The sequence below is a fragment of the Podarcis vaucheri genome (assembly GCF_965113315.1).
Source record: "Podarcis vaucheri genome assembly, chromosome: 12".
NCBI classification, from domain to species: Eukaryota; Metazoa; Chordata; class Lepidosauria; order Squamata; family Lacertidae; genus Podarcis; species Podarcis vaucheri.
The window spans coordinates 64,007,685-64,032,849 of NC_138750.1; the positions used below are offsets into that span (position 1 = coordinate 64,007,685).

Sequence of the window (25,165 nt, forward strand, 5' to 3'; positions counted from 1 at the left end):
AAGAGTAGATAGCACTCCATTCAAGCTGAGCTGTAGCGGGGGAGGGTGTTAGAATCCCAGATGCTGTAGGAAGTACATCAAAATATTGGAGGTTCATCATGTGCAGATATGTAAAGAATTTCAAAACAGATATTGTGTTCCAACAGGAGGCCTTACGTAGAGAGTCCATGATCCCATGATTCTCCTCCATGACTTCCTTATGCAAAGCTCTCTGGTCAGGATCCAGCAACACCCACTCCTCATCTGTGAAACGAACAGCTACATCTTCAAAGCAAACTGAACCCTACAAGAAAAAGAAAAGCATATTCCTTTTAGACACAATAAAGATTATCTTCCACACAGGGAAAAGTCCTAGAGCAGATGATTAAACAGTCTGGGAGCACTTAGAAAAGGATGCTGTGATTACTAAGATATAGCAAGGGTTTCTCAAAAACAAGACTTGCCAGACAAATCTCATTTCATTTTCTGACATAATTACAATCTTGGTGGATCAGGGGAATGCTGTGGATGTGGTATATCTTGATTTCAATAAGGCTTTTGACAGTGTCCTCCATGATACTTTTGTGGTGAAGCTGGTAACATACGGGCTGGATAAGGTAACTTGTGGATTAGTAGCTCTACAATTCTATGATTCTGTGAAATGTAAGATGGGGAAAATCTGGCTTACCAGTAGTACCTATGAAAAGGATCTAGGGGGTCTTAGTCAGTGGTTTTTTTCTTTAAAAATATTTAGGGGTACTCTCATTTTCCTACTCATGTTGAAATACTGCCCCTCAATGAGGCCAAACTTGGATTCACAAAATGTTTAGGGGTATGCGTCCCCCCCAGAAAAAAGCACTGGTCTTAGTAGACCACGAGCTTAACATGAGATGACAGTGTGATGCAGGAGCAAAAAAAACTAATAGCATTCTAGGCTGCATCCAACAGAAATCTAGTGTCCAGATCAAGGAAAGTAACAGTCCTGCTCCGTTCTGCCCTGGTCAGACAACACCTGGAATCCTTTGTCCAGTTATGGACACCATAATTTAAGAAAGATATTGACAAGCTGGAATGTGTGCGGGGGCGGGTCTGAAAACCAAGCCTTATGAGGAATGCTTGAAGGAGCTTTATTTGTTTAGCCTGGAAAAAAGGAGACTGAGAGGAGATATGATAACCATCTGCAAATATGTAAAGGTCTGTCACGTGGAAGATGGATCAAGGAACAAGAGGGAAGAGGGAACAAGATGGAGGAAGCCTCTTTTCTGCTGTTCTGCACAGTAGGACCAAACCAATGGATCCAAGTTACAAGAAAAAAGCTACATGTTCAGGGAAGTTTTTAATGTGTGACTTTTTAATGAATTTTTAATCTTTGTTGGAAGCCGCCTAGAGTGGCTGGAGAAACCCAGCCAGATGGGCAGGGTACAAATAATAAATTATTATTATTATTATTATTATTATTATTATTATTATTATTATTGTTATTCTTCTTATTATTATTATGCTAAACATGAGGAAGAACTTCCTGCAGGTAAGAACCATTCAGCAGAGGAACTGACTCCCTCAGAAGGTGATGGGTTGTCCTTCTTTGGAGGTTGTTAAGCAGAGCTTGGATGGACATCTGTCATGTTATTTCATTTTGTTGAAATTATTGCATTGCAGAAGGTTGGACCCTTGGGATCCCTTCCAACTCTCCAAGTCTACATTCCTATTGCTCTCTTGTTTCCTGCCTATTAATTATCGTGTTGTTTTAAAGGGATTGTTTAGCTGCACAGTTGAGTTATGGATGCTTCTTTTAAGGTCTTCATGGAATTCTTTATTGCCTTTTAATGAGGGGTCTTAATCTAGGTGTGAACAGGTGGAACTCCACATGGTGGTCTTCAAACCATTCCATCTGCACAAGGATTCCTCTCTGCCTCTACTCTCCCATGCGCTGTTCTGGGCGGAGGAGACACTTTCCTGATGCCCTAAAGCCAACTTCAAGGGGTCCCTGGGAGGAAAGTGGGGAAGCCATTGTGCAACGGATGGAGCCGCTTAGCTGAATCCTGACAACGGTTTTGTATGGTTTCTTGACGGATTCAAAGCCCATATCAGCATTCAACAATTAGAATAAAATATAGTGATTGATAAATAATGCTAGCGCTATTCAGAAGGCGAGGTGAGGTGAGGCTGCTGTGCATTATTCTCAGAATGGCAGTTTCAGCCCTTCTTGACAGCAGCTTTGGCAAAAGCCCAAGGGAGGAGGAGAGAGATTTCTTCAGGCCGAAAGGCAGCCTGGCTTCCCCTCTTTGCCCGCAAGGCTCCTTCTTCCTACCTGGTCTGGTTCCACAGCCCCTGCTTCTCCTTCACCACCATGAGGAGATCTTGCCAGTGTCAATGTGTCACCTGTGAGAGACAAAGGGAAGTGGGAAGTCATGAGTTCATGCTTCTCTGAGAGGAGAAACGGTGCCTCTCTCACTTAAGATGGGCTTCAGAAAAAGTCTCCCCTGCGGAATGCATTTCAGTGTTTGTACCCATAATTTAGTTCTGCAAAAATACATCTCTCCTTTTCTGGGCTCTTGGCCCCAAATGTCTTCCCCCCCAAAAGAGCAAAGGAACCCACTGATTAGTTTCCAAATCCACAGAATGTGACCTTACCCAGTGTCCTCTCTCTGGTGACCAACAGAGTCTTCTCTGTCTCAGGGGAGTCCAGGCTCCTTTCTGCAAACAGATCCTTTCCCTGATAGAACAATGATTCAAAACAGAGAATGGGGAGCAGGATTACAAAAGGAATAACAGAGGAAAAATTTTGGGGTATCAGATATCATTCCTAGAATGCTCCCCCCCAAAAAAAGGATGGACCATTAGGAGAGTATTTTGGAGATACTCTCTCTCCTGTTCGGAGCCCCTTGGGAGTATCCAGAGGACAGTCTCTCTCACCTGCTTTCTCTCTGCCTGCTTCCTCTCCTCTGCCTGACTCAGGAGGAATCCTTCGGCCAGGGCCACCGCCTGGGAACTGGTCTCCGCTCCACATTCCCTCACCCAGCTCTCCATCTCTGGCGGAAGGACAGCCAGGAACTGCTCCAAGATCACCAGGTCCAGCATCTCAGCTTTTGTGTGCCTTTCTGGCTTCAGCCACTGATGGTCAAAGTGGTAGAATCGACCACAAACCTCTCGGGGTCCTTTGGCCTCCTGGTAGCAGAACTGCCTGAACTGCTGGCTCTGCACATCTGAACAGAGAGTGTCCTCCTCACCCAGGATCTTCTTCACGGAGCTTTCCCAGAATCCCCCACTGCTCCCAGTGTTGATGACATGGCCTCTTCCTGCTTCAGGGCCAGCTGAGTCTTGCTCATCCATCTGGGCTCTCAGGAAGCCTCCGAGATATTAGAAGGAAGCCCTTGTTCGTCTGTCCTAAGCAGAGGCGTCTGCAAATCCTACAAAGCAAATACATTGTTCTGTTATGAAACAGATACATGGCCACAGGAAGAATAAAGTTCCCTGAGCAAGCGTGGATGAGTCTTGCTAAGAAGCAGGGCTGGAATTCATCACAGCCCAGACTCTGAGCCTTCTTCAAAACACTAGCAAACAAAAGGAAGGAGAAGTTAAGCCTCCAGTCCTCATAGAAGGAAAGTTGCCGTGCAAAATGTCCAGGCAGGATGATGAATCTGCCTAGCTGCTCCTTTCAGTATTTTCAGCCAAGGAATGAATCAGAACTGTTATTGGCAAGCGAATCATTCTTACTGGGCCGGATTGCGGGTCCCAACCCTGGAGGCCTAAGAGTTGCTCTCCCTCTCCCTATATCTCTTGATATACATTAAAGATTTCTTGGTTTACAAAGGTATGTGCAATGCCTCATTGACTTGGGGGTCCCCCCATGCATGATCTGAACAGCCCCCCAATGCACCCTCCCCTGCAGTCCTGGGACCCCCTTCTCCCCATTGAACCCAAAGCGGGAAGAGAGAGGAGACTCACCAAGGCAGAGAGAGACGAAAGCCGGGCTCCCTTTGCAGGAAGGGGCTTTTGCTCTGCCCTCCTCCCGCCCTTCTTCGGGGTCTCTCCGGGAATCCAGCTCAGCCCAGCGCACCGAGCTCCCGCCTCCCTCTCCGAAGCAGGAGTCCAGGCGGAGGGAGCCCCGGAGGGGAGGCTTTCTTTTGGGGGGACCCTCCTGGCCGGGGGGGGTCCTGAGCTGCTTCCTCCCTTGGCCAGGAACAGGGGAAAGGCTTTGCAAGAAGCATCAAGCCCCTTGCTAGAACCCGGGAATGGGAGAGGGGAAGAGGAGGAGGAGGAGGGACAATCCTCTCTGCTATTTAAATAACAATGAAACAAAAGCTCTGCTGGAGAGCATCAATCTATTCCTATGCATGTCCTTGCGAGGATGGACAATGCCTTCCTTTGGTGTGGAGGAGCCTCTGACTTCTGGTTGGGAAAGCTCATCAGTCTCCTCAGGAAGGGACCCCCAAGGGTCATCCAGTCCAACCCCTGCATTGCAGGAATCTCAGCTGAGAAAAAAGCACACCAAGAACTCAGTGTATCTGAAGAAGTGTGCATGCACACGAAAGCTCATACCAAGAACTAACTTAGTTGGTCTTTAAGGTGCTACTGGAAGGAATTTTTTTTATTTTGACTATGACAGACCAACACGGCTACCTATCTACTACAAGAACTCAGGCCAATCTAAGTTTCAATAGTGGGAGTGGTCCCTACTCACAAGTCAATAGTCAGTTGTAACAAAAACTAATCCATTCAAAAGTATGTATTCTGACAAGGATTACAAACTCAAGTAGAGATTCCAGATTCTAACAGAGATTACAAACTCAAACTAATAAAGATATGTATAACAATAATTCGTTACAAAGATTTTCTCTTTCTCACTCGACAATAATGTTGATCCTTATAATTTATCAGCTTGCAGATGGAGACTCAGTCTCAATCATAGAGCAGAAGTCAGTTATGGATCAGAAACCAGGACAGGGCCCTGTTTCAATGTATTCACCTTCATCAGCGAATTTTTAAAGGGTCGTGTAAGTTTGAAGACTTTCAGATAAATATATCCTATTATTTTCTACGTTTCTCAGGGATAACAACTACGTGTGGGTAGATCAACATGTATCTTGAGCTTTTCTGTGCGTTTCCCAACCTCTGCTTAAAAACCTCCAGGGAAGTAGAGTCCACCCCCCGCCCAGGAAGTGGGCTCCAATGTTCTTACGCTTTGTTAAAAACAAAGTAATATTCCCGTGCTGCTGGCCCTGAGCAAAGGGTTGGTTCAAGTAAAAACATGCCTTCAGCCAAGTTGGGCCCCTGGTCCCTTGCGCTGCATAGGAACTGGCCGTGTCTCCACCATTCCAGGGAGGGGGGGGGTGTTCCCAGCCCTTATGTTCTTCCAGACTCACTTCTGGGTTTGATCCTGGAAGTCAAGGCGTGTGGAACCAGAAACGAGCAGGAGAACCAAGATCACAAGCAAAGCGGATTTGAGATGTGTATTGAAATCACAGCATACAAATGGTGACTGTTTATAAACTCAGAAAGAAAACATGTGAGAATGAGAATGGGGAAAGCAGAGCATCAAAAGGAATGTTTGTGTGATAGGAGAGAATCAAAGCGAAGAGGAACACGTATCAAGCGATTAGCGTGTGAAATAGCTAAAGAGAAAGGCTATAGGCAGAAAAAACAATGAACTCTATGGGGAAAGCTTACTATTCTTAATATTCCCTACCCACTCTCTCGTACCACGTCCACCACATAAACGTTATACAATAACAAAACCAAAGAAGGCAAAATAAATGTGCAAACTGCCACCCTGGTGGCGGAGATGGCTGAAGGTAGGAGTGAAGGCTCTTCCTGCAGTCCTCATGGGGAAACTGGGGGGAGTTTAGAAATAGTCGTCTGCTGGAAAGGGAGAGGGGAAGCCCCTTCTACCACAGCCAAGGCCCTCTCAGACTGAGAGCAGATCAAACTTCAGGGGCACTTCAGGCCAGAAGAGCCCAGCCATGAGCCCCAGAGGCACTTGGATGGAGGTCAGTGAGGGCAGGACAAGGGAAGTGTTTCCAGCTCTTCTTCGGTGGGAAATGTTGACCTCGTCTTGCTGGCCCAGTGGGTCAACCCTCACTGGGATTGTGCTGATAGTGGTGCTTTCATGCTTTCCCTGCTTTTCAGAGGCCCTCGGCTGTTGTTTTTCTTGCTGCGTATTAAAACCAATAAGTTATCTGCAGAAAGGGTGATGTGACGTCTCAAATAAAGCTCGTGGGTGGTAATTTGACTAAATGAGTGTGCCAGCAAAAAGATTTGCACTAGTGCAAGGAGGCGTCCCCGCCTCACTCTCCTTCCTCCCAGTGCGCCTTGTGTATCTCCCACATCTGCTCTCAAAGGTTGGGGGATGCCCAGAGCAGATTTGGGGGGAGGGAGAGGAGAGGGGGAGAGCGTTCCGTTGCACAATGAGAAATCCTTACACGGGCGCGGGCGACCTTTGGGGCCAGTGAAAACAAAAATCTGCACTTCTTCCCTTATGGGGTATACAAGAGCCAATAGGGAGTCCTTACATAGGTTCCCTATTGGTAGGAGAAAATAACAGAGGCCAACCAGAGAATATTGAGAAGCAAAGCAGCTAGTAAGCTTGATATTTATTGAAGCTGTTGCAACAGGGGGCTCCCCTCACATGGAGGACCCAGAACAAAGGTGTGACTGCCCTTAAATACACATTTTAAATTCCCTGCCTACCCTGTGGTTTAAATATATAACCCACATGTCTGAAGCAGCACAGGAAGACAGTCCTGAAACCATTTTAACTCCCAAGCTGACCAAATGTTTTCTCTGCAAGGAGGGAGGAAGTGGAAAAAACCTTCCTTGTTACAGGAATTTAGTAATCGCCATTTCAAAGGAATGGGCAGACAACCAGGAAAGGCAATCAGATAAGGCATTATCAGATAACCTGGCAGACAGGAAAAACAACAACACTCAATTTTTTGTTGTAGACCGCCTTTTCTGTGATGTAGGTATGATGTTTGTGGGGGGTGGGCTTGAGCTCCAGGGCAGTATAAGGGGAAATACACGAAGGTGCATGAAAGCCCCACTATCGGTTGACCCACTGGGATGACCCCTCCTCCTGCTTCTTGCAGAGCCTTTTCCCTGCCAGCTGCTCCTCCCGTTCCTGGCCAAGGGAGGGGGCAGCTCAGAGCCCGGCCAGGACGCCCCCCCCCAAAAAAATGAAGCCCCTCCTCCGGCTGCGCGCGATGCCTGGGGCTCCTCCGGGACTCCTGCTTTCCAGAGGGACGGGGCGAGGGGTGAGCTTGCTCCGCTCGCCTTTGCAAGGGTTAAAAGGAGCTGAGCCGGATTACTAAAGGGGGGAAGGAAGAAAGGCAGGTTTTCCAGAGCAGAGTCCCCTGCTGCCAGGGGAGGAATGTGCATATTTTGTCTTCCTTCTGTGCAAGCGCTGCCTCTGCGGCGTCTCCTGGGATCTGGTGAGTCTCCTCTCTCTCTCCCCTTCGGGTACATTGGGGAGAAGGGGGGGCCCCAGGGCTACAGGGGGAGGGTGCCTGTTCAGATGCGTGGAGCCCCCCCCCAAATAAAATCGGGGAGCAGAGGTTTCTCCCCCTTCCTGAAAAACGAAAGCCAGGGAGGGGGCGAGTTTGCAAGAAGTCTGCAACTCTGTCCTTACTTTGGATCCCTGCTCTGTTTGCCACGGAGTGGGTGGGTGTGTAGTTCTTTGGATCAGGATAAAGGCGTGCAAATTAATCTCACATTTATGCCTGAATGTATCCTTTCGACTTGACAGGTCAGGGAAGATACCTAGCTTTATAAATTCGTAGGAAAATCCATACTTTAATCGACTCTCCTCCTTCCAAGGCCATTTTAACCCTTAAAGAAAGGTGAATTTGCGCTCCCCCTCCCTCCATGGACCGAGAAGCGGGAAGTCACGTAGGCAGCAGGAACAGGGCATCCCACCATAACCCCCCCAAGCGTGAGAGCGCATTCATGGCCCCCCACCCAGGGAGTGACCAGGGGGGCAACACGAGACATCCAGAGGCAGGTTAGCAAGTTGGGTGTTCTGTAAGCCCATCTCCAAACAAGCTCTGAGGGCAAGGAGATGGAAAGAGTTTTATTGTTCTTTCGGTGGTGGGGACTGTTGTAAACAAAATCTGCCCTTCTTCCCTTATGGGGTCTCCAAGAGCCCGTATGGAGTCCTTAAGTGGGTTCCCTATTGGTAGGAGAAAATAGCAGAGCCCAACCAGAGAATATTGAGAAGCAAAGCAGCTTGTAAGCCTGATCCTTATTAAAGCTGTTGCAACAGGGGGCTCCTCTCACATGGAGGACCCAGAACCAAGGTGTGCCTGCCCTTATATAGACATTTTAAATTCCCTGCCCTGGAGCTCAAGACCACCCCTCCATACATCATACATACATCACAGAAGGGGTGTAACCCAAGACCACCACCCCACAAACATCATGCCTACATCACAGAAAAGGCGGTCTACAACAGAAATTTGAATGTTGTTTTTCCTGTCTATCAGGTTATCTGATTGCCTTTCCTGGTAGTCCGGCCATTTCTTTGAAATGGTGATTTCCCAATTCCTGAGACAATGGGAAGGTTCCCTCACCCCCTCCCTCCTTGCAGAGAAAACATTTGGTCAGTTTGGCAGTCAAAATGGTTTCAGGGCGGTCTTTCTGTGTTGCTCCAGACATGTGGTCCACATATCTATGTATGCACTTGGTTGGTACATTTATGAACATTTATTATATATATAAGACCTTAATTTTTTTTATTACAGTACTTAAGAGGTATTGGGAAAGGTGTCTGATAAAGTGACCTAATTCTGAACTTGTGTAACCCTTGTATAAAGGTAAAGGTACCCCTGACCATTGGGACACAGGTGGCGCTGTGGGTTAAACCACAGAGCCTAGGACTTGCTGATCAGAAGGTCGGCGGTTCGAATCCCTGTGACGGGGTGAGCTCCCGTTGCCCGGTCCCTGCTCCTGCCAACCTAGCAGTTCGAAAGCACCTCAAAGTGCAAGTAGATAAATAGGAACCGCTCCGGCGGGAAGGTAAACGGCGTTTCTGTGCGCTGCTCTGGTTCGCCAGAAGTGGCTTAGTCATGCTGGCCACATGACCCGGAAGCTGTCTGCGGACAAACGCCGGCTCCCTCGGCCCATAAAGCGAGATGAGCACCGCAACCCCAGAGTCGGTCATGACTGGACCTAATGGTCAGGGGTACCTTTACCTTTACCTTTACCCCTGACCGTTAGGTCCAGTCGTGGACGACTATGGGGTTGCACGCTCATCTCGCTCTATAGGCCGAGGGAGCCGGTGTTTGTCCGTAGACAGCTTCCGGGTCATGTGGCCAGCATGACTAAGCCGCTTCTGGCAAACCAGAGCAGCACACGGAAACATCCTTTACCTTCCCGCCAGAGTGGTACCTACTTATCTACTTGCACTTTGATGTGCTTTCGAACGGCTAGGTGGGCAGAAGCAGGGACTGAACAGGAACTCACCCCATCACGGGGATTCGAACCGCCGACCTGATCAGCAAGCCCTAGGCTCAATGGTTTAGACCACAGCACCACCCGCGTCATTGTGTACCCCTCCCCAGTTGTGACATGCTAGTGATGTAGTGATGATGTATCAATGATGCCTCTCAAAGTGTATTCTGGGAGAAAGAGGGAAGGTTTAAAAGTCCATGTCACCCCCTTGCTTGGGGTTCTTACTCCTGTGGGGACCTGTTGCACAACAATAAAGATCATGGTTGTCGGGTTCAGGAGCAGAGGCGAGGGAAAGGGAGGAAACAGAGAGCGAGGGGGAGGAGGCAGAAGAAAAGATGAGTGATGACGACGACCCGAGATCTCCGAGTCTTTCCAGTGAATCAGAAGATTCACAAAAAGGAGCACCAGTGGCCAGGGCAAGGGGGGAGACTAGGGGGACACCCCAGGAAGATAGAGCCAGAGGGGACTCAGAGGGGAGCAGTTGGAAATCGGGACCAGCGTCACCGCCAGAGAGCAGGGAAGAGGAAGGGCGCCAGGGCTCAAGCGCTGGCAGCTCACAACAGGAGGGAGGGCACGAGTCAGGAGTGGCCACACCTCCATCGGGGAGCGAGGAGACGGTTAGACGGAAGGTGGAAGGTTGGGCGCGCGCGCCAAGTTCAAATGCACAGGAAAGTGGCGCAGTAGGCAGCCCGGAAAGGGAGCCAGGTCCTAAAGCCCGGCGCAAGGAGACAGAAGGGTCCGGGGGGTCAGCGTCAGAAGAATCCCGGAAGGAAGAGACCCCGGGGGGCAGAGGGACCCAGAGGAGAACGGTCAGGCGGAAAAGGTGGAGCAGGGCTAGGGTATTAAGTTGGTGCGCAAGGGGCGGAGACTCAGACGGGACTTCGCCGATCTAGCCATTAGACGTAGAGTTGCACGCAGCAGCTTGAGAATGGAGACTGTAACTCAATAAAGACTTTTATTTAATGATCGCTGGCTGGCGTGATCCTCTGTGAGCTAGGATCTGGAAGCAACCCTGACAATGGTCTACTGACCACTGTTTTGCTCCAAATTACTTGCCTCAAACTTCCTTCCTTTTCTGACTGCATGGATCTGCGGGGGACTTGCACCCCGATGAGCTGGGCTGTTGAGTAGTCTCTCACCCCAGAATATTTCCCCCTTAACAGCAGCAAATATATAAGGACTGTTGGAAGATGGAGGTGTTAACGGAGAAATCTGAGGGCTCCCTTGGACAAAAAACGAAGGACCCCAGCCAGGAATCCCAGAGCAAAACAGCAGCCAGGAGGCTTGGTCTTGATTGAAGACTGTCGCAACAGGACTCCCATCTATCACAAGGTGCAACAAGATGGAAGCCCAGAACAAAAGAGCCCCCCAACTTTTATTAACTGCTAATCCCCATGTTACACCCCCCCAAACTACATCACTAATACATCATGAAAGGGGAGGTCTGGTGGCAGTAATCTGAGCATCCTGGACCCTGCCCCATAGTTCTCCTTGCCCTCCACCAAACACCCATCAAGTGGAACAAAAGAGATCTTTACATTTCCCTGTTTCCCAGCCAGGTTCATCACACCCTTTTCTCTTCATTGTGGGAAAATGATTGCTTGTACATAAGAGCATGAGCAGAGTTCTTATTATTGCAGAGTGATTTTACAGCACGAGATATTGCTAAGAGCATGATGAGCACGTGAACACCTCATGCTAGACTAAATGATTGGCTCACGTAGCATAACACTCTCTTTGTCTGTGTGGGCAAGGGCAAGGTTGCATTCCTTTGATTGTTACTTTTGAGTACCAGGCAGAACAAGCGCAGTGCTGGAGGAGAGAGGATGATTTATTTCTTACTGCGCACAATAAACATTGCATGGCTAAAGCCAAAGCTTTTTCTTCAAGTCATCTTGGTGTGAGACTGATTTTCTTACTGATGTCGAGCTGGTTTCTCGACAATTGGTGCCCCCGTGTGACTACCTTCGGACTCCACGTTGTTTCTCATCGTTCAGCACTCACCACACGTCTTTCATCCGCTATGGATCCCGGTGAGTGCTCCCTTGCTGCCCCGTGTATGTGATTCTGGACTACGTTAAGGACTTATCAGCACTTATCTCGCCCGGCAAGGGCTGCAGACGCGTCGTTCATCCACCTAGTGGATCCCTGGTGAGTGCTCCCGACCCCCCCCTTTCTTTTGCCATTATGGGGCAGTCTCTCTCTCCACCACAGAAAAAGTTTTTTGAAGACCTTAAATTTCTCTTGGCCAGCAACAGCCTCATTGTCTCAGATGCGGATATCGTGTCTCTTATAGAAGCCTTGGATACCCACTGCCCCTGGTTTTTTCCTCAGGAGGGGAATTGGCATTTAAAAGACTGGGAAAAAATAGGACAATTTTTCCAAAACCATCCTCAGATTGATGTCAAAGTTTTGCATGCCTGCTGTAAGGTTTATAAGGCTATCTCAAGATTAACTCCTACAAATCTCCTCCTGGCCGCTGCTTCAGCTCCTTTGCCCCCCCTCCCAGTCCTCATGCTGCCTTCAGAAGTACCGTCCTATCAGCCTCCTAAACAGGCAGACATTTTTCCTCCTTCGGCTCCTGTCGTCCCTCCTCTGCATTCTTCGCATTCCACACCCCCCATCTCCACTCCTCTCCAAGAAGAGATTCTTTGTACTGCAGCTCCGTTGCTGCCTTTTGATTCTGATACTCCAAATCTCTTTCCTGTGATTGCTCCTGCACTCCCAGCCCCCGTCATGCTGACCCAAACCGATGTTCTCGATGGGCTGACGGGAGGAGGCAATTTTCTTCCTATTGCCCAACAGTTGGCCCTTGATCCTATGTATTGGGCAGCCACCACAGCCTCAGCCCAAGAGGCTCTGGCCTCTGTCCCTGATGACAAGACTGAGCGCAATGGCCGGTGGGGCAGCGTCAGACAGGGCCCTACAAAGCCCTATGGACAATTTGTTGATCGCTTGTATAATACCTTCAAGCGGCAAGTTCAGGACCTGGCAGCACAAGAACTGATTGTACGCCAGCTTGCGTTTGCTGATGCAAGTGAGGACTGTACGCAAGAGCTGCGCCTTCTAATGGCAACATCAAATATAGCCATTGCTGATATGCTTAAAGCCTGCCAGTCAGTGGGCACTGCTAGCCACGGCCTGCTAGCCACAGCCTTGTCCTCTGCCGTGTCCCAAAATCCTGCAAAGGATAAAACCTGTTGGCTTGACAGTGGCTAAGGAAAAAATCCAGCGGACTTTACCCATTACGTACCTGGGACACAAGCTGACAGCATCTGCAGCCATTCCAGTTACGCCTCAACTACAGTTTCCTGGTTATCTTAGATTGGTGGATTTACAACAAATTCTTGGACAGCTGAATTGGATAAAGAGTTATTTGGACCTGCCCACCTCCACTTTGTCTCCACTATTTTCTGCCCTTAAAGGACACAAGAATCCAGCGGACAAGATCACAATCACCTCTGCAATGGAAGAGGCTCTTCCACAGCTGTTCCAGTGTTTCCTGGCACGTTGAAAGGCCATCTTCACCCCTACTGCATTGGCCCCCCTTTTTCTTGGGAAGCCACTTCAACCACCAAACATCATTACAGTTTTGCTGCCTCCTAATAGCAACCATCCCATCTGTGTCATCACACTTCACTGGGCTTGGACTTTTTTGACTCAGCAGTACAAGGAGCAATACATCAGACTTATTTACAGCAAATGGGCTCCTGTATCTGCAGAAATGGTTGTGTGACTTCTTCTGGATTGTGGTTTTTACATGCCAATAATCGAACCACGAAATATCACGCAGGTTGCTCATAAACAGCCATTGGACTAATTTACCATTCTCATCCTTATTGGCATCACTTGGATTTTACCCCCCAGATATTTTTTTTCTCCTCCCTCAGGAGTCCTGCCCTATGTTGTGTTCCCCTGAGCATGTACAGAGGGCTGTCTTGGAACTATTGTGGACTCTTGGCAAGGGAGGGGGTGAGAGGATTTTAGTGTGTTCAATTTGTTTCATTTTTGTGCTTTGGCATGGTTCCTGGACAGAAAGAAAGTTGCAATATGGTTCTTTAGCAAGGCCTACGAAGACAATGGGCCCTGTTCTCGACCTTGTTGCAATCTTTTTAGTTACAGCAAGCGGAATATGCTTGGCTATTGCCTTTTAGCTGCTGAGAAAAATGATTTTGAAAAGCTTTAAAAAGCTTTGAGCTTTTTTTTTTTGGTGGTGGTATTCTAGCATTCCAGTAAATGCTTCATTTAAGATTAGCAATAATATGAAGGACAATCGTATAAGTTTATCACCTGTGTTTTGTTGCTTGCAGAAATAGTGCCTTATTGTTTTCGTTTTAATCATGATAGCAAAAAAAAAAATTAGGTCATTATCCATATTGTAATTGGACCTATGAGTATGTTAATGGATCTTCTTGTTTTCTTAATGTTACAACTATGAGTGATAGGCCAAAAGTTTTAATTAATAATGTCACAACCTACATGACTTATGACCAACAGGCTGCGTGTAGAGATTTTTATGTTTGGTTCAACTGGATGAGAAAGAGCAGTAAATCTACATGTTTGCTTCAATCTAATTTATGGTTATTCTGTGGCAAATTGGACCGAAGCTTTGTTTAATTTTACCATCTTTGTTTTAAAAATAATTAACAAAAAAAAAAAAAAGTCAGAAATGAGAGAAGTTGTTTTATAAAAAAAATTTATGCTTTAAATGTAATCTTTGCCTCTAAAGGTGGAATTTGTGCCTTAATTCATTTTCATTGTTGCATGTATATAACTGATCAATCAACCAATATCTCCGCTACTATTGATTATATGGAACAAATGATAACCCATAATCCTTTGAATCCACCTGAAGGTTTTGATCCATGGGAGTGGTTGTCTTCTTGGTTACCTAATGGATTATGGTTAAGAAATTTATTATTGATTGTAATTGCATGTTTGTTGTATTCAATGCTTGCTTTTTTTTGATTTCCCAATGTATTGCATGGTGGTACCGACCACGGCCCACCACAGGGATTACAAGGGGAATTTATGTTGCAAAGTATAAATGCTTAGGTAATGGGAATATGATTCTGATTAAGCGTCCCTCTTATAAACAAGAAAAGAGGGCATGTGGGAAAATGATTGCTTGTACATAAGAGCATGAGCAGAGTTCTTATTATTGCAGAGTGATTTTACAGCACGAGATATTGCTAAGAGCATGATGAGCACGTGAACACCTCATGCTAGACTAAATGATTGGCTCACGTAGCATAACACTCTCTTTGTCTGTGTGGGCAAGGGCAAGGTTGCATTCCTTTGATTGTTACTTTTGAGTACCAGGCAGAACAAGCGCAGTGCTGGAGGAGAGAGGATGATTTATTTCTTACTGCGCACAATAAACATTGCATGGCTAAAGCCAAAGCTTTTTCTTCAAGTCATCTTGGTGTGAGACTGATTTTCTTACTGATGTCGAGCTGGTTTCTCGACACTTCATCTGGGTTTATTTCTGGAAGGGCTACCTGTCTGGCCCTCAGGTATCAGGAGGCCAGGGATTATCCCTCAGGCAGAGGGGCTGCTGAGTAGCTGAGTTCACATCTCTATATGCATTTCTGAAGTTTTCCCAGTGAGCCAGTACATAGATGCATTTATCAGTGAATTTGGTATCGTGCAGCAAAGGCCCTTTGAATAGATAGGAAGAAACTGTAATGAAGTGTTTTGTGGGGACAAATCACAAAAGTCACAAAAGTGATTGTGCTGGTTTTGGTAGTGGGCTGCATGTGCATGATATCTGCTGGAGGGGCAACCCCCGCAACCTATTCATAAATTCCTGCAACAGAGGGCAGAAAAAGAAAGTGTTTTTTCATGCAGTGCAGAGTTAAACCTACAGAACTCCCTCCCACAAGAGGCAGGATGGCCACCAAGCTAGAGGGCTTTAAAAGCAGGAGGAGCTCTTTAAAGCTTTCTAGGACCGCTTAGCCAGGATGGCTCTGCTCTGTCCTCCTCAGTTGGAGATAGGGATGCTTCTGAATTGCAAATGCTGGAATACACTTGGTACAACCAAGTGTCATTCACAGTTCTGACTTCGTTCATTGACTGAAAACGCTGAAAGTCAGGAGCAACTAGATTGATCCATCTGTCAGAAATTCAATTTCTGTTTCCTGCACATTTTGCATAGCAACTTTCAGGAGGACAAGATGCTGGCTGCTTTTCCATCTTCTCTGTCTTCTTTCTGTAAAGAAAGGTCAGAGTTTGGGCTGCAGTGTAGTCTATCCCTAGTTCCCAGCAAAACTCACCCATGCTTGGTCAGGGACCCTCTTTTTGCTCCTGACCGTGTATCAATTTCATACGTATTTGCTTTGCAGGATTTACCTCTACTTAGGAGAGATGGAACTGGGCAAAAGACCAAGAGCTTCCTTCTGATCTCTTGGAGGCTTCCTGAGAGCCCAAATGGATGAGCAAGACTCAGCTGGCCCTGAAGCAGGAAGAGGCCATGACATCCCAACTGGGAGCAGTGGTGGAATCTGGGAGAACTCTGCGCAGAAGATCGTGAGTGAGGAGGAAACTCTCCGCTCAGATGTGCAGAGCCAGCAGTTCAGGCAGTTGTGCCACCAGGAGACTGAAGGACCCCGAGAGGTTTGTGGTCGATTCTGCCACCTTGACCATCAGTGGCTGAAGCCAGAAAGGCACACAAAAGCTGAGATGCTGGACCTAGTGATCTTGGAGCAGTTTCTAGCTGTCCTTCCACCAGAGATGGAGAAGTGGGTGAGGGAATGTGGAGCGGAGACCAGTTCCCAGGCAGTGGCCCTGGCCGAAGGATTCCTCCTGAGTCAGGCAGAGGAGAGGAAGCAGGCAGAGCAGCAGGTGAGAGAGACTGTCCTCTGGATACTCCCAAGGGGGTCTGAACAGAATGGAGAGTATCCCCAAACTCTCTGCTAATGGCCCGTCCATTTTTGGAAACATTAAGTGGATCATATTAGATATCCCTAAAGTTTTTCCCTCAGCCATTCCTTTTCCAATCCTTCTTCCCATTCTCTGTTTTGAATCCCTGTTTCTCTTTCAGGGAACGGATCTGTTTGCAGAAAGGAGCCAAGATTCCTCTGAGGCAGAGAAGACTCTGTTGGACACCAGAGAGAGGCCGCTGGGTAAGGAGGAAGGAGTTTTTTTCTCTGTTTGGTCACATTCTGTTCATTTTGGAACTATTCTGTAGGTTCTTTTAATCATTTGGGGCCAAGACCCCAAAGGAGGGGAGATGTATGTTTGCACAACTAACATATGAAATGAGTACAAACATCAACATTCACTCAGCAGGTGAGGCTTTTAGAAAGGCTCTTCTGTGTTTAGTGCTGCGCTGCTTAAACCTCTGAGAAGCAGGCACTAAGACTTCGCACTTACCTTTTTGTTCTGCAGCTGACAGAAGGACGATGGCAAGACCTTCTCATCCATCTTTTCCTGGTGGAGGGGAAGCAGCGGCTGTGGAAGGAATTCAGGTAGGAGGAAGGAGCATTGTAGGGAAGGAGTCTGAGGGACGGGGCAGCCAGGAGCCTCTGGGCCAGGATGAATCCCTCTCCTCATCTTGGTTTCTGTCATGCCTGTCCTTAACAAAGGCTTAAAATGCAATTCCAGAAGGTTAATAAACAGCCATCTCACCTTAACTGGCCTTATGAATATTGCTGGTATTATTTATCCGTAATTGTAGTTTTATTCATTGATTTCCCATTTAATATTAAAATAGGCTTCTAACCATAAAAATAATAGTGGCCAGGAGTCACCAAATGAGCCCAATCAGTTGCGCTTTCTCCCTCCTTCCCCTCCTGTGACCCCCTGCACCCCCTTGAAGTTGGTCTTAGGGCATTGGGGAGGTTTCCCCCTCCAGAACAGCAGACAGGGAGAGGAAAGGGGATCCTTCCATCTGGGAAACAGGGACGCTTGCGCAGATTGATTTGAGGAACGCCATGTGGAGCTCCACCCATGTACACATAGATTTATACCCATTAATAAAAGACACAATGAAAGACATGTAAAAGAGGCATCCATAATTAAAATGTGCAACAAAACAATTCCATTAAAGGAACACAGCAATTAACAGGCTGAAAATTACAAAGCAATGTGTAGTAGATAATGTTTTCTAAGAAGAAGACTTTCCCTTTTTATATTAGGGTCTGGTGTGCTTTGAAGATGTAGCTGTTCATTTCACAGATGAGGAGTGGGCGTTGCTGGATCCTGACCAGAGAGCTCTGCATAAGGAAGTCATGGGGGAGAATCGTGGGATCATGGACTCTCTTGGTAAGGCTCCCTGTTGGATCATATTATCTGCTTAGAAATATATTTTTAAGGTGCTCTACAGTGCTGGCTACAGCATCTGATATTTTAACACCCCCCAGCTCACCTAGATTGGAGGGCTATCTGCTGTTTTGTCAGTGAATATTTTTTCTCCAATTTTGCCATTTTAAACCACAATCGGGCTGCACTGATCTGCCCAGGAATTTTAAAATGTAGGCTTCAAAGTTTTTAGGGAACTTGAAGTAACTTCTGTCATCTTACTTGCTTTTGCTTGTGTGCATTTTTGGTAGTCCAAAGAGACAACAGACATTGGAGATGGCACAGATTTCATGGCTGGGCTCAACAAAATCCATTAAAGAGGAGATTCTGGCTTTTGGATCCTTGTTGTTCCAATACTAATTAAATAAAAAATAAAATAAAATAAAATATTTTTTATTCATTTTAAATACAAATCTTCCAATGATTAACAGATCAAATCAAATCAAAATAAGTCACAAACAATATTGCCAATTATATATTCCAAATTTAAATAATTTCAAAATTGGGACTCCCCAAGGCCTGGATTTCAAGAGATAATGTCTATAATTGTTCCTCTGCTTTCTTCCTTGTTCTAATCCAAATTCTAATCATAATTCTGTTGTTAACCATCCTCATCTTCTCAGTCAGTCACTGAACCATCTTGTTGGACTAGTCCTTATATCTATAAGTATGCAGGAGGCAGGTTTTATTTGATATGATCCATATCATTCTTTGTCAGATTAATTTGTAACACAGTCCTCCTTCAATCTGCCATTTCTTGCCCCAAAAGATTCTGGGCATCCATCCAAGGTTAAAAAACAACGACTACTTCTTCTCTTTGATTTCTCTTAATGAGCTGGTATTTCAAAGATATGTCTCCAATAATTGCTGTAGTCTAGGATGTACTTCTCAGTCAGTAAGTTATATGAACGCTTTCCCAGGCGCTAGGAAAACTGGCAGGAATCCATAAATCACAATCAGACTCTCTTCAAACCATATACGAAAATAAGCTAAACAAATATATTTGTATATGAAGTACCCCCTTTTATAATCCAAAAAGTATTGCCAACATCCTCAGAGGTTTCTTTCCTTGCTGTGCAACAACTAGCGCCATTTTTTTGTTCCCCTCCTCAGCCTGAGCTACTTTCGTTTCTGATATTATTTTGCCAGATCAAATTAGGGCTCTCCACCAATATCTTTACAAGTATGTATCCAATTAGTTTTTACACCTCCTGCGTTTCCTTTAGGTAATTAACTTTTTCTTTCTTGGTGAGCTTTGCCAAATCATGGAGTAGCAAATATAACGAAAACAAAAGAATGGCAGCCGCTCACCTCATTAATCCAAATGCCAAAAGAAGAGTCTCTTTGAACTTGGTGTCCAGCGAATGTATAGTTTGGCAGATTGTTTCTTTTATCTCCTTCCATCCAGAACATGCCTGTTGTTAGTCAGAATCTTATTAATTTGTAGAAAACAGGTATCCCCTGCTCGTGGGAGTGGCTCCAGAGAGTGCCCAGTTTCATGCCAGGCTTAGCACCCAGTGTCCCAGGCCCCACATCTTGCTGCAGGTGGCTGATAATGGAAATCAGTGGGTGAGACAGCCCCCCCCCCGCCCTGGAGGGGTCAGCAGGACTAATTACCCTCATATTATCCCTGAATTTCTGGCACGACCCGTGGTCCGATCCCATGAGAGGCAGCCGTTTCCCTCAGCAAGAAACAGGAAGCTGGTTGTTCCAATATTTAAGACCTGCATTTCCTCTTGAAGTTCTAATCAGTTTCTCTCTTTGTTGCAGGTGGTGATGAATTGGAAAATAAGAATAAGGGAGAGCATGACAAAATCCACATGGAGGAGAAGCCATTTAAATATCCGGGACATGGGAATTTCAGTCAGAGCTCCCACTCCACTCCCCATCTAATAAATCTCTTGGGGAAGAAACTCTATCAGTATTCGGAATGTGAAAAGAACCTCTGTCGAAAATCCGACCTCTCTTCCAATGAAATAAATCACAGCGGGGAGAAACCATATTCCTGCTTGGAATGTGGAAAGAGCTTCAGTCAGAGGGCCAATCTCACTTCCCATCAAAGAATTCATACAGGGGAGAAACCATATCTGTGCACGGAATGTGGAAAGAGCTTCGCCTGGAAGAAAAGTCTCACTTCCCATGAAATAATACATACGGGGAAGAAACTATATCCGTGCTTTGAATGTGGAAAGAGCTTCAGTCATAGCATCACCCTCACAGTCCACCAAAGAATCCATACTGGTGAGAAACCATATGAGTGCTTGGCGTGTGGAAAGAGCTTCCGTCAAAGGGCTGCTCTGGCTTCCCATCAAATAACTCACAGCAGGGAGAAACCCTATCAGTGCATGGAATGCGGAAAGAGTTTCGGTCGGAAGGATAGTCTCACTTCCCATCAAATAATTCACACAGGGAAGAAGCCATATCAGTGCTTCGAGTGTGGAAAGAGCTTCAGTCGAAAGAATGTTCTCAGTTGTCATGAAAGAATTCACACAGGGGAGAAACCATATCAGTGCTTGGAATGTGGAAAAAGCTTCCCTCAGAGCGCCAGTCTCATGTACCATCAGAGAATCCATACAGGGGAGAAACAGTATCAGTGCACAAAATGTGAGAAGAACTTCATTAATATGGCCTCTCTCACTTCCCATCAGATAACTCACAGTGGGGAAAAATTATATCTGTGCACAGAATGTGGAAAGAGCTTTCGTTGGAAGAAAAGTCTCATGTCCCATCAAAGAATCCATAAAGGGGAGAAATCATATCTGTGTGTTGAATGTGGAAAGAGCTTCTGTCAGAGGACCAGTCTCATAATCCATCAAAGAATTCATACAGGAGAGAAACCATACCAGTGCTTGGAATGTGGGAAGAGCTTTAGTCGGAAGGATAGCCTTACTTCCCATCAAAGAATTCACACTGGGGATAAACCATTTATATGCTTGGAATGTGGAAACAGCTTCAATTCCAAGAGGAGTCTCACTTCCCATCAAAGAATCCATACGGTGGAGAAACCATAGCAGTGCTTGGAATGTGAAGAGCTTCAGACATAGCTCCAATCTCACTCTCTATGAAATAGCTCATGGCGGGGGGAATCACAGAGTCATATAATTGTATCAGAGCAGGGACTCTGCAGGTCATCTAGTCCATCCCTCCACAAAGCAGCAATCTTCACCCTCTGCTTAAAACCCACCAAGAGAGAGAAACCACCACCTTCTGAGGCAGCCGGTTCCACTTTGAAAGAGCTTTTACCTGCAGAAGATTCTTCCTGATGTTTAGTCTGCATCTCTTTTCTTCTTATTATTATTACTAGTTTAATTTATATACCGCCCTATACCCTGGGGTCTTAGAGCAGTTCTCAGAGTAAAATCAAGATATAAAACCACAAAATACATAATAAGAATAAAAACAACCACCCAATAGCCCCCCTCAATATGCAAATATACTTAAATCTGGGGTGCAATTCCGCTGGAGCACAATAATATAAATTGAAAATAAAATGCTTACAACTTGCGACTTAAATTCTTGCAACTTGCATCCATTGGTGCGGGTCCTCTCCTCCAGAGTAGGGGGAAACAGGTTTGCTTCATCTGCTATGGGGTGAAACCTGCCAGAATGGATGGCAATGTTGAATATAATTTCTCTCAGGACATTTGCCAAATCAGGAGATTGCTGATCTACACAGAACAGAAAGCGAGACTGATAATTAATAACGTCATCACTGAAGATATAAAAATATCCAAAGGAACAAGACAGGGTTGTCCGCTTTCGCCGTTGCTTTTTATTGTGGTCTTGGAAGTTTTACTAAATGCAATAAGACAAAATAAACAAATTAAAGGGGTAACATTAGGTTCAAATGAGTACAAAGTTAAAGCTTATGCGGATGATGTGGTCTTAACGGTGGAAGAACCTATAGAAAGTATAAGGGAGATTTTGGAGGAGATGGATAAATTTGGGAAGCTAGCAGGATTCAAATTGAATAAGAGTAAGACAAAAATGATTGTCAAAAACTTAGATCAGGATAAGATTGAATTAGTACAGCAACGAACAGAAATTGAGGTTGTTAAAAAGGTTAAATACCTGGGACTTTGGCTTACCAACAAAAACATTGATTTATACCAAAATAATTACATTCCGGTTTGGAATGGAATTAAAAAAGATCTGGAGGTCTGGACCAGGATGAAATTATCATTCTGGGGAAGAATATCTATGGTCAAAATGATGGTGCTCCCTAAGTTGTTATTTTTATTCCAAACGATACCCATAATAAAAGGTACAAAAAACTTTAAAGAATGGCAAAAGGTGATCTCTAGATATGTCTGGGAAGGAAAGAACCCAGAATTAAATTTAAGTTATTAACAGATATAACAGAAAGAGGGGGCTTCGCCCTACCAGACATGAGACTGTATTACGAAGCAGCGTGTCTGTGTTGGATAAAAGAATGGGTAAAGTTGGAGAATAAAGAATTACTAGATCTGGAAGGGTACAATAACAAATTTGGGTGGCACACGTATCTATGGAAGGATAAAAAGAGAATCCATAAGGGATTTTGTAGCCACATCTTTAAGGGTCCATTAATAGAGGTCTGGGACAGATATAAAAATATACTAGAACCGAAAACTCCACATTGGCTATCCCCGCTGGAGTTAATAAGTGTAAAGAAAGTTAACATGAGAGAAAAGTGGGGAAAGTATGGAGAAATGGTTACTAATGAAGGAGGGAAGTGGAAAGTAAAACCATACGATCAGGTTAAAGTATTTACATATGACTGGCTGCACTACTTTCAGATAAACGAAATGTTTAAAAAAGAGGTGAAGGAAAGGGGTTACGAGGAAAAGGAATCAACATTTCAAAAAGAGATAATAAACAACGAATATAAAAATCTGTCAAAAATGTATAAAATACTGCTAGAGTGGAATACGAAGGATGAGGAAGTAAAATCAGTGATGGTACAATGGGCAAGGGATTTCGGTTATAACATCCAACTGGAGGATTGGGAAAAGTTATGGAGAGTGAACATAAAATTTACGGCATGTATGTTGCTGAGGGAAAATGTGATGAAGATGCTCTATAGGTGGTATATGACACCCGTAAAACTGGCTAAGATGTATAAGGTAGATAACAAATGCTGGAAATGTAAACAAAAAGAAGGGACGTTCTATCATCAATGGTGGGAGTGTAAGAAAGTTAAAAGCTTCTGGGATGAAATTTATAATGAAATGAAAAAGATGTTAAGTTATACTTTCGTAAAAAAGCCAGAAGCTTTCTTATTAGGCATTGTGGGAAAGGACATCAGAAGAAAGGATTGCAAACTTTTCCAGTACAGTGGTGCCCCGCAAGACGAATGCCTCGCAATACAAAAAACTCGCTAGACGAAAGTTTTTTCCGTTCGCGATTTGCCTCGCAAGACGAATTTCCCCTATGGGCTTGCTTCGCAAGACGAAAACGTCTCGCGACTTTTTTTCTTTTGACTAAAAACAAAGACATGTTTTGTTTATAAAGTTAATTTATTTTCCCTTAAATTTTTGAACTGCTCTTTACAGTATGTGTGACTTTAAAGAGCAGTTAATAAACTGTTGTTGTACTAAATTTGGCTTTGTTTGGACTTTTTTTGACCATAGGAACGCATTAATTGATTTTCAATGCATTCCTATGGGATTTCGTGCTTCGCAAGACGAAAAATTCGCTAGACGACAAAAATTGCGGAACGAATTAATTTCGTCTTGCAGGGCACCACTGTATGCGGTAACGGCAGCCAGAATTGTGGTAGCCCAGAAGTGGAAGCAGGAAGAAATCCCAACGGTAGCAGAGTGGAGAGTAAAACTGACAGAATATGCCGAGTTGGATAAATTAACAGGGAAAATCAGATATATTAAGGATCAAAAGTTTATTGAGGACTGGGGGAAATTTGTGGGTTATCTGGAGAATAAATGTTTTGTAAATACAACGCTAGTGGGATTTAAAGAGGCACTGTAAAGAACTAATAAATATTGCTTAATAGAAATAATGCATGAAGGGAGGAAAGAATGGCAATATGAAGGAATGGAATGTGTTTTAAAGATATAAACACGAATAATGTCAACGACGCTGAAGGAAGTTCAAAATGTATGAGTTGTATTGAAATACGAATATAATGTATAAATAATGGGAAATCAATAAAATTTTAAAATGCAAAAAAAAAAAAATCAGGAGATTGCTGATGATTGATGAAAGCCCTTACCAGGGATTCATTAAAGGGGAATTGTTGTGGAATAGCAAAGATATTGGGTCCAGAAGACTAATTTGACACCGGGAATAAAAAAAAAAGCTGAAGCAAAAAAATTAATGTTTCTTTATTAATAGACCTTCCTACTGTGTATAAAACCTAGACTATCATGTTTAAAGCAAGGGATACTACTTCCCCAAGGTTCCTGAAAGGTTGATCTCCTCAGATTAGTGAGATAAAGGAAGCCTTGAAAGGAGAGTTGTTAGTTTTCCTCTCAGTCATTCTGTGTTTTATATTGCTATGTTGTGGTATTCAGTGCCTGTAAAAGTGTGTTGTTTTGTACCTAAGGCCAATAGGTCGATTGATAACTTTGATAAAGTGTGGTCATAATCCTTGAAAAGGTTATGATCACAGCGGGGGAATGATATAAGAATTGGTGACCCCAGGTGTATATTTTTATGGTTTTAATAATATTTCAGTGTTTCACTTGAATTGCATTTAACCTTTTAGAATGTATTAGACTTGGTTTTGTGTGTGTTGTGCATTTGTGAATCTCCCCCCTTTTACGCTACATTCCATCTCTCCTTACCTGACCCAGAAAGTGGCACAAATGACAGGATGTTTTCCTATGTCAGTCATGAGTTATCACCAGGGAAGAAATCCTTGGAAGCTTCCTGATAGATGGAGAAATGTCAAGAAAGACTGACCATAGGCTTCGTTGCCAGGGCAGCGAGGGACATCCAGTACCCAAAATGGTCAAATGGCCTGGGCACATCGGGGCCACTCCAAGGTGACTGCAGGGGTGAAGATACCAGGATGGAGCCATGCGTGTTTTCTGTCCAATGACCTGTGACCTTTCTTGACACATGTAAAGGAGATGTTTTATGTTTAAGATTGCCTTATTTTTATTTTTTTTTATTAAAGATCTTATTGATTTACAAAAGTGTTTGCAATCTCTCGTATCCCCCCCCCCCCGTGTAACACTTTTACAGATCAGTTTTATTTGTTGAGACATTCGGAAGAATAGGGGGAAAGAGGTGGAGGGGGGAAAGGTGAGTGGGGGTGGGGTCGGGTGGCGATGTTTCTATTTTACTTAATATATGGGGGGGTTGGTGTCAGCGTTGCTTGTGCAGGTTCTCTGCTGTTCACTTATGTTCCTGAGAGAGGTTGGGGTTGGCCTAGGGTGTGGTTATTCATTTGTGGTTTGCAGTGGTGATCTTTGTTTCATGTGTGACTGGGGTG

General features: G+C 45.0%; 2 protein-coding genes across 8 annotated transcripts in view; one reads left to right on the plus strand and one right to left on the minus strand.

The window, feature by feature from the left end:
• Positions 1-25,165, minus strand: part of LOC309514849 (uncharacterized protein) — a gene marked incomplete at its 3' end in the record, with an annotated part of 49,128 nt that overhangs the window by 12,236 nt on the left and 11,727 nt on the right. Inside the window, exons 1-4 of one of the 7 annotated variants that reach the window (XM_082192252.1) lie at positions 2,896-3,488; positions 2,614-2,695; positions 2,291-2,361; positions 157-283 (exon numbers count right to left, since the gene is read on the minus strand). The exons of 3 other annotated variants lie outside the window; for them this stretch is intronic. In XM_082192252.1, coding sequence (XP_082048378.1) covers positions 157-283; positions 2,291-2,361; positions 2,614-2,695; positions 2,896-3,312 — 697 coding nt within the window. In that variant the 5' untranslated portion in view covers positions 3,313-3,488. Of the gene's footprint in view, positions 1-156; positions 284-2,290; positions 2,362-2,613; positions 2,696-2,895; positions 3,489-25,165 lie in introns of those variants that run through there. 3 more of the 7 variants (XM_082192247.1, XM_082192251.1, XM_082192246.1) reach the window with 3 other exon arrangements.
• On the plus strand, positions 7,156-21,389 carry LOC309514897 (uncharacterized protein). The gene is made up of 6 exons (XM_082192349.1): positions 7,156-7,409; positions 15,771-16,269; positions 16,469-16,550; positions 16,816-16,895; positions 17,565-17,691; positions 19,498-21,389. Exons 2-6 carry the CDS (start codon positions 15,856-15,858, stop codon positions 20,736-20,738), a joined length of 1,944 nt encoding a protein of 647 aa, XP_082048475.1. The 5' UTR covers positions 7,156-7,409; positions 15,771-15,855; the 3' UTR covers positions 20,739-21,389.

Coding starts and splice junctions, on each gene's coding strand:
- LOC309514897 (XM_082192349.1), top strand. CDS start 15,856: ATGGATGAGCAAGACTCAGCTGGCCCTGAAGCAGGAAGAGGCCATGAC. Junction 16,551..16,815: donor CACCAGAGAGAGGCCGCTGG/GTAAGGAGGAAG, acceptor TTTGTTCTGCAG/CTGACAGAAGGACGATGGCA. Junction 16,896..17,564: donor CGGCTGTGGAAGGAATTCAG/GTAGGAGGAAGG, acceptor TTTTTATATTAG/GGTCTGGTGTGCTTTGAAGA.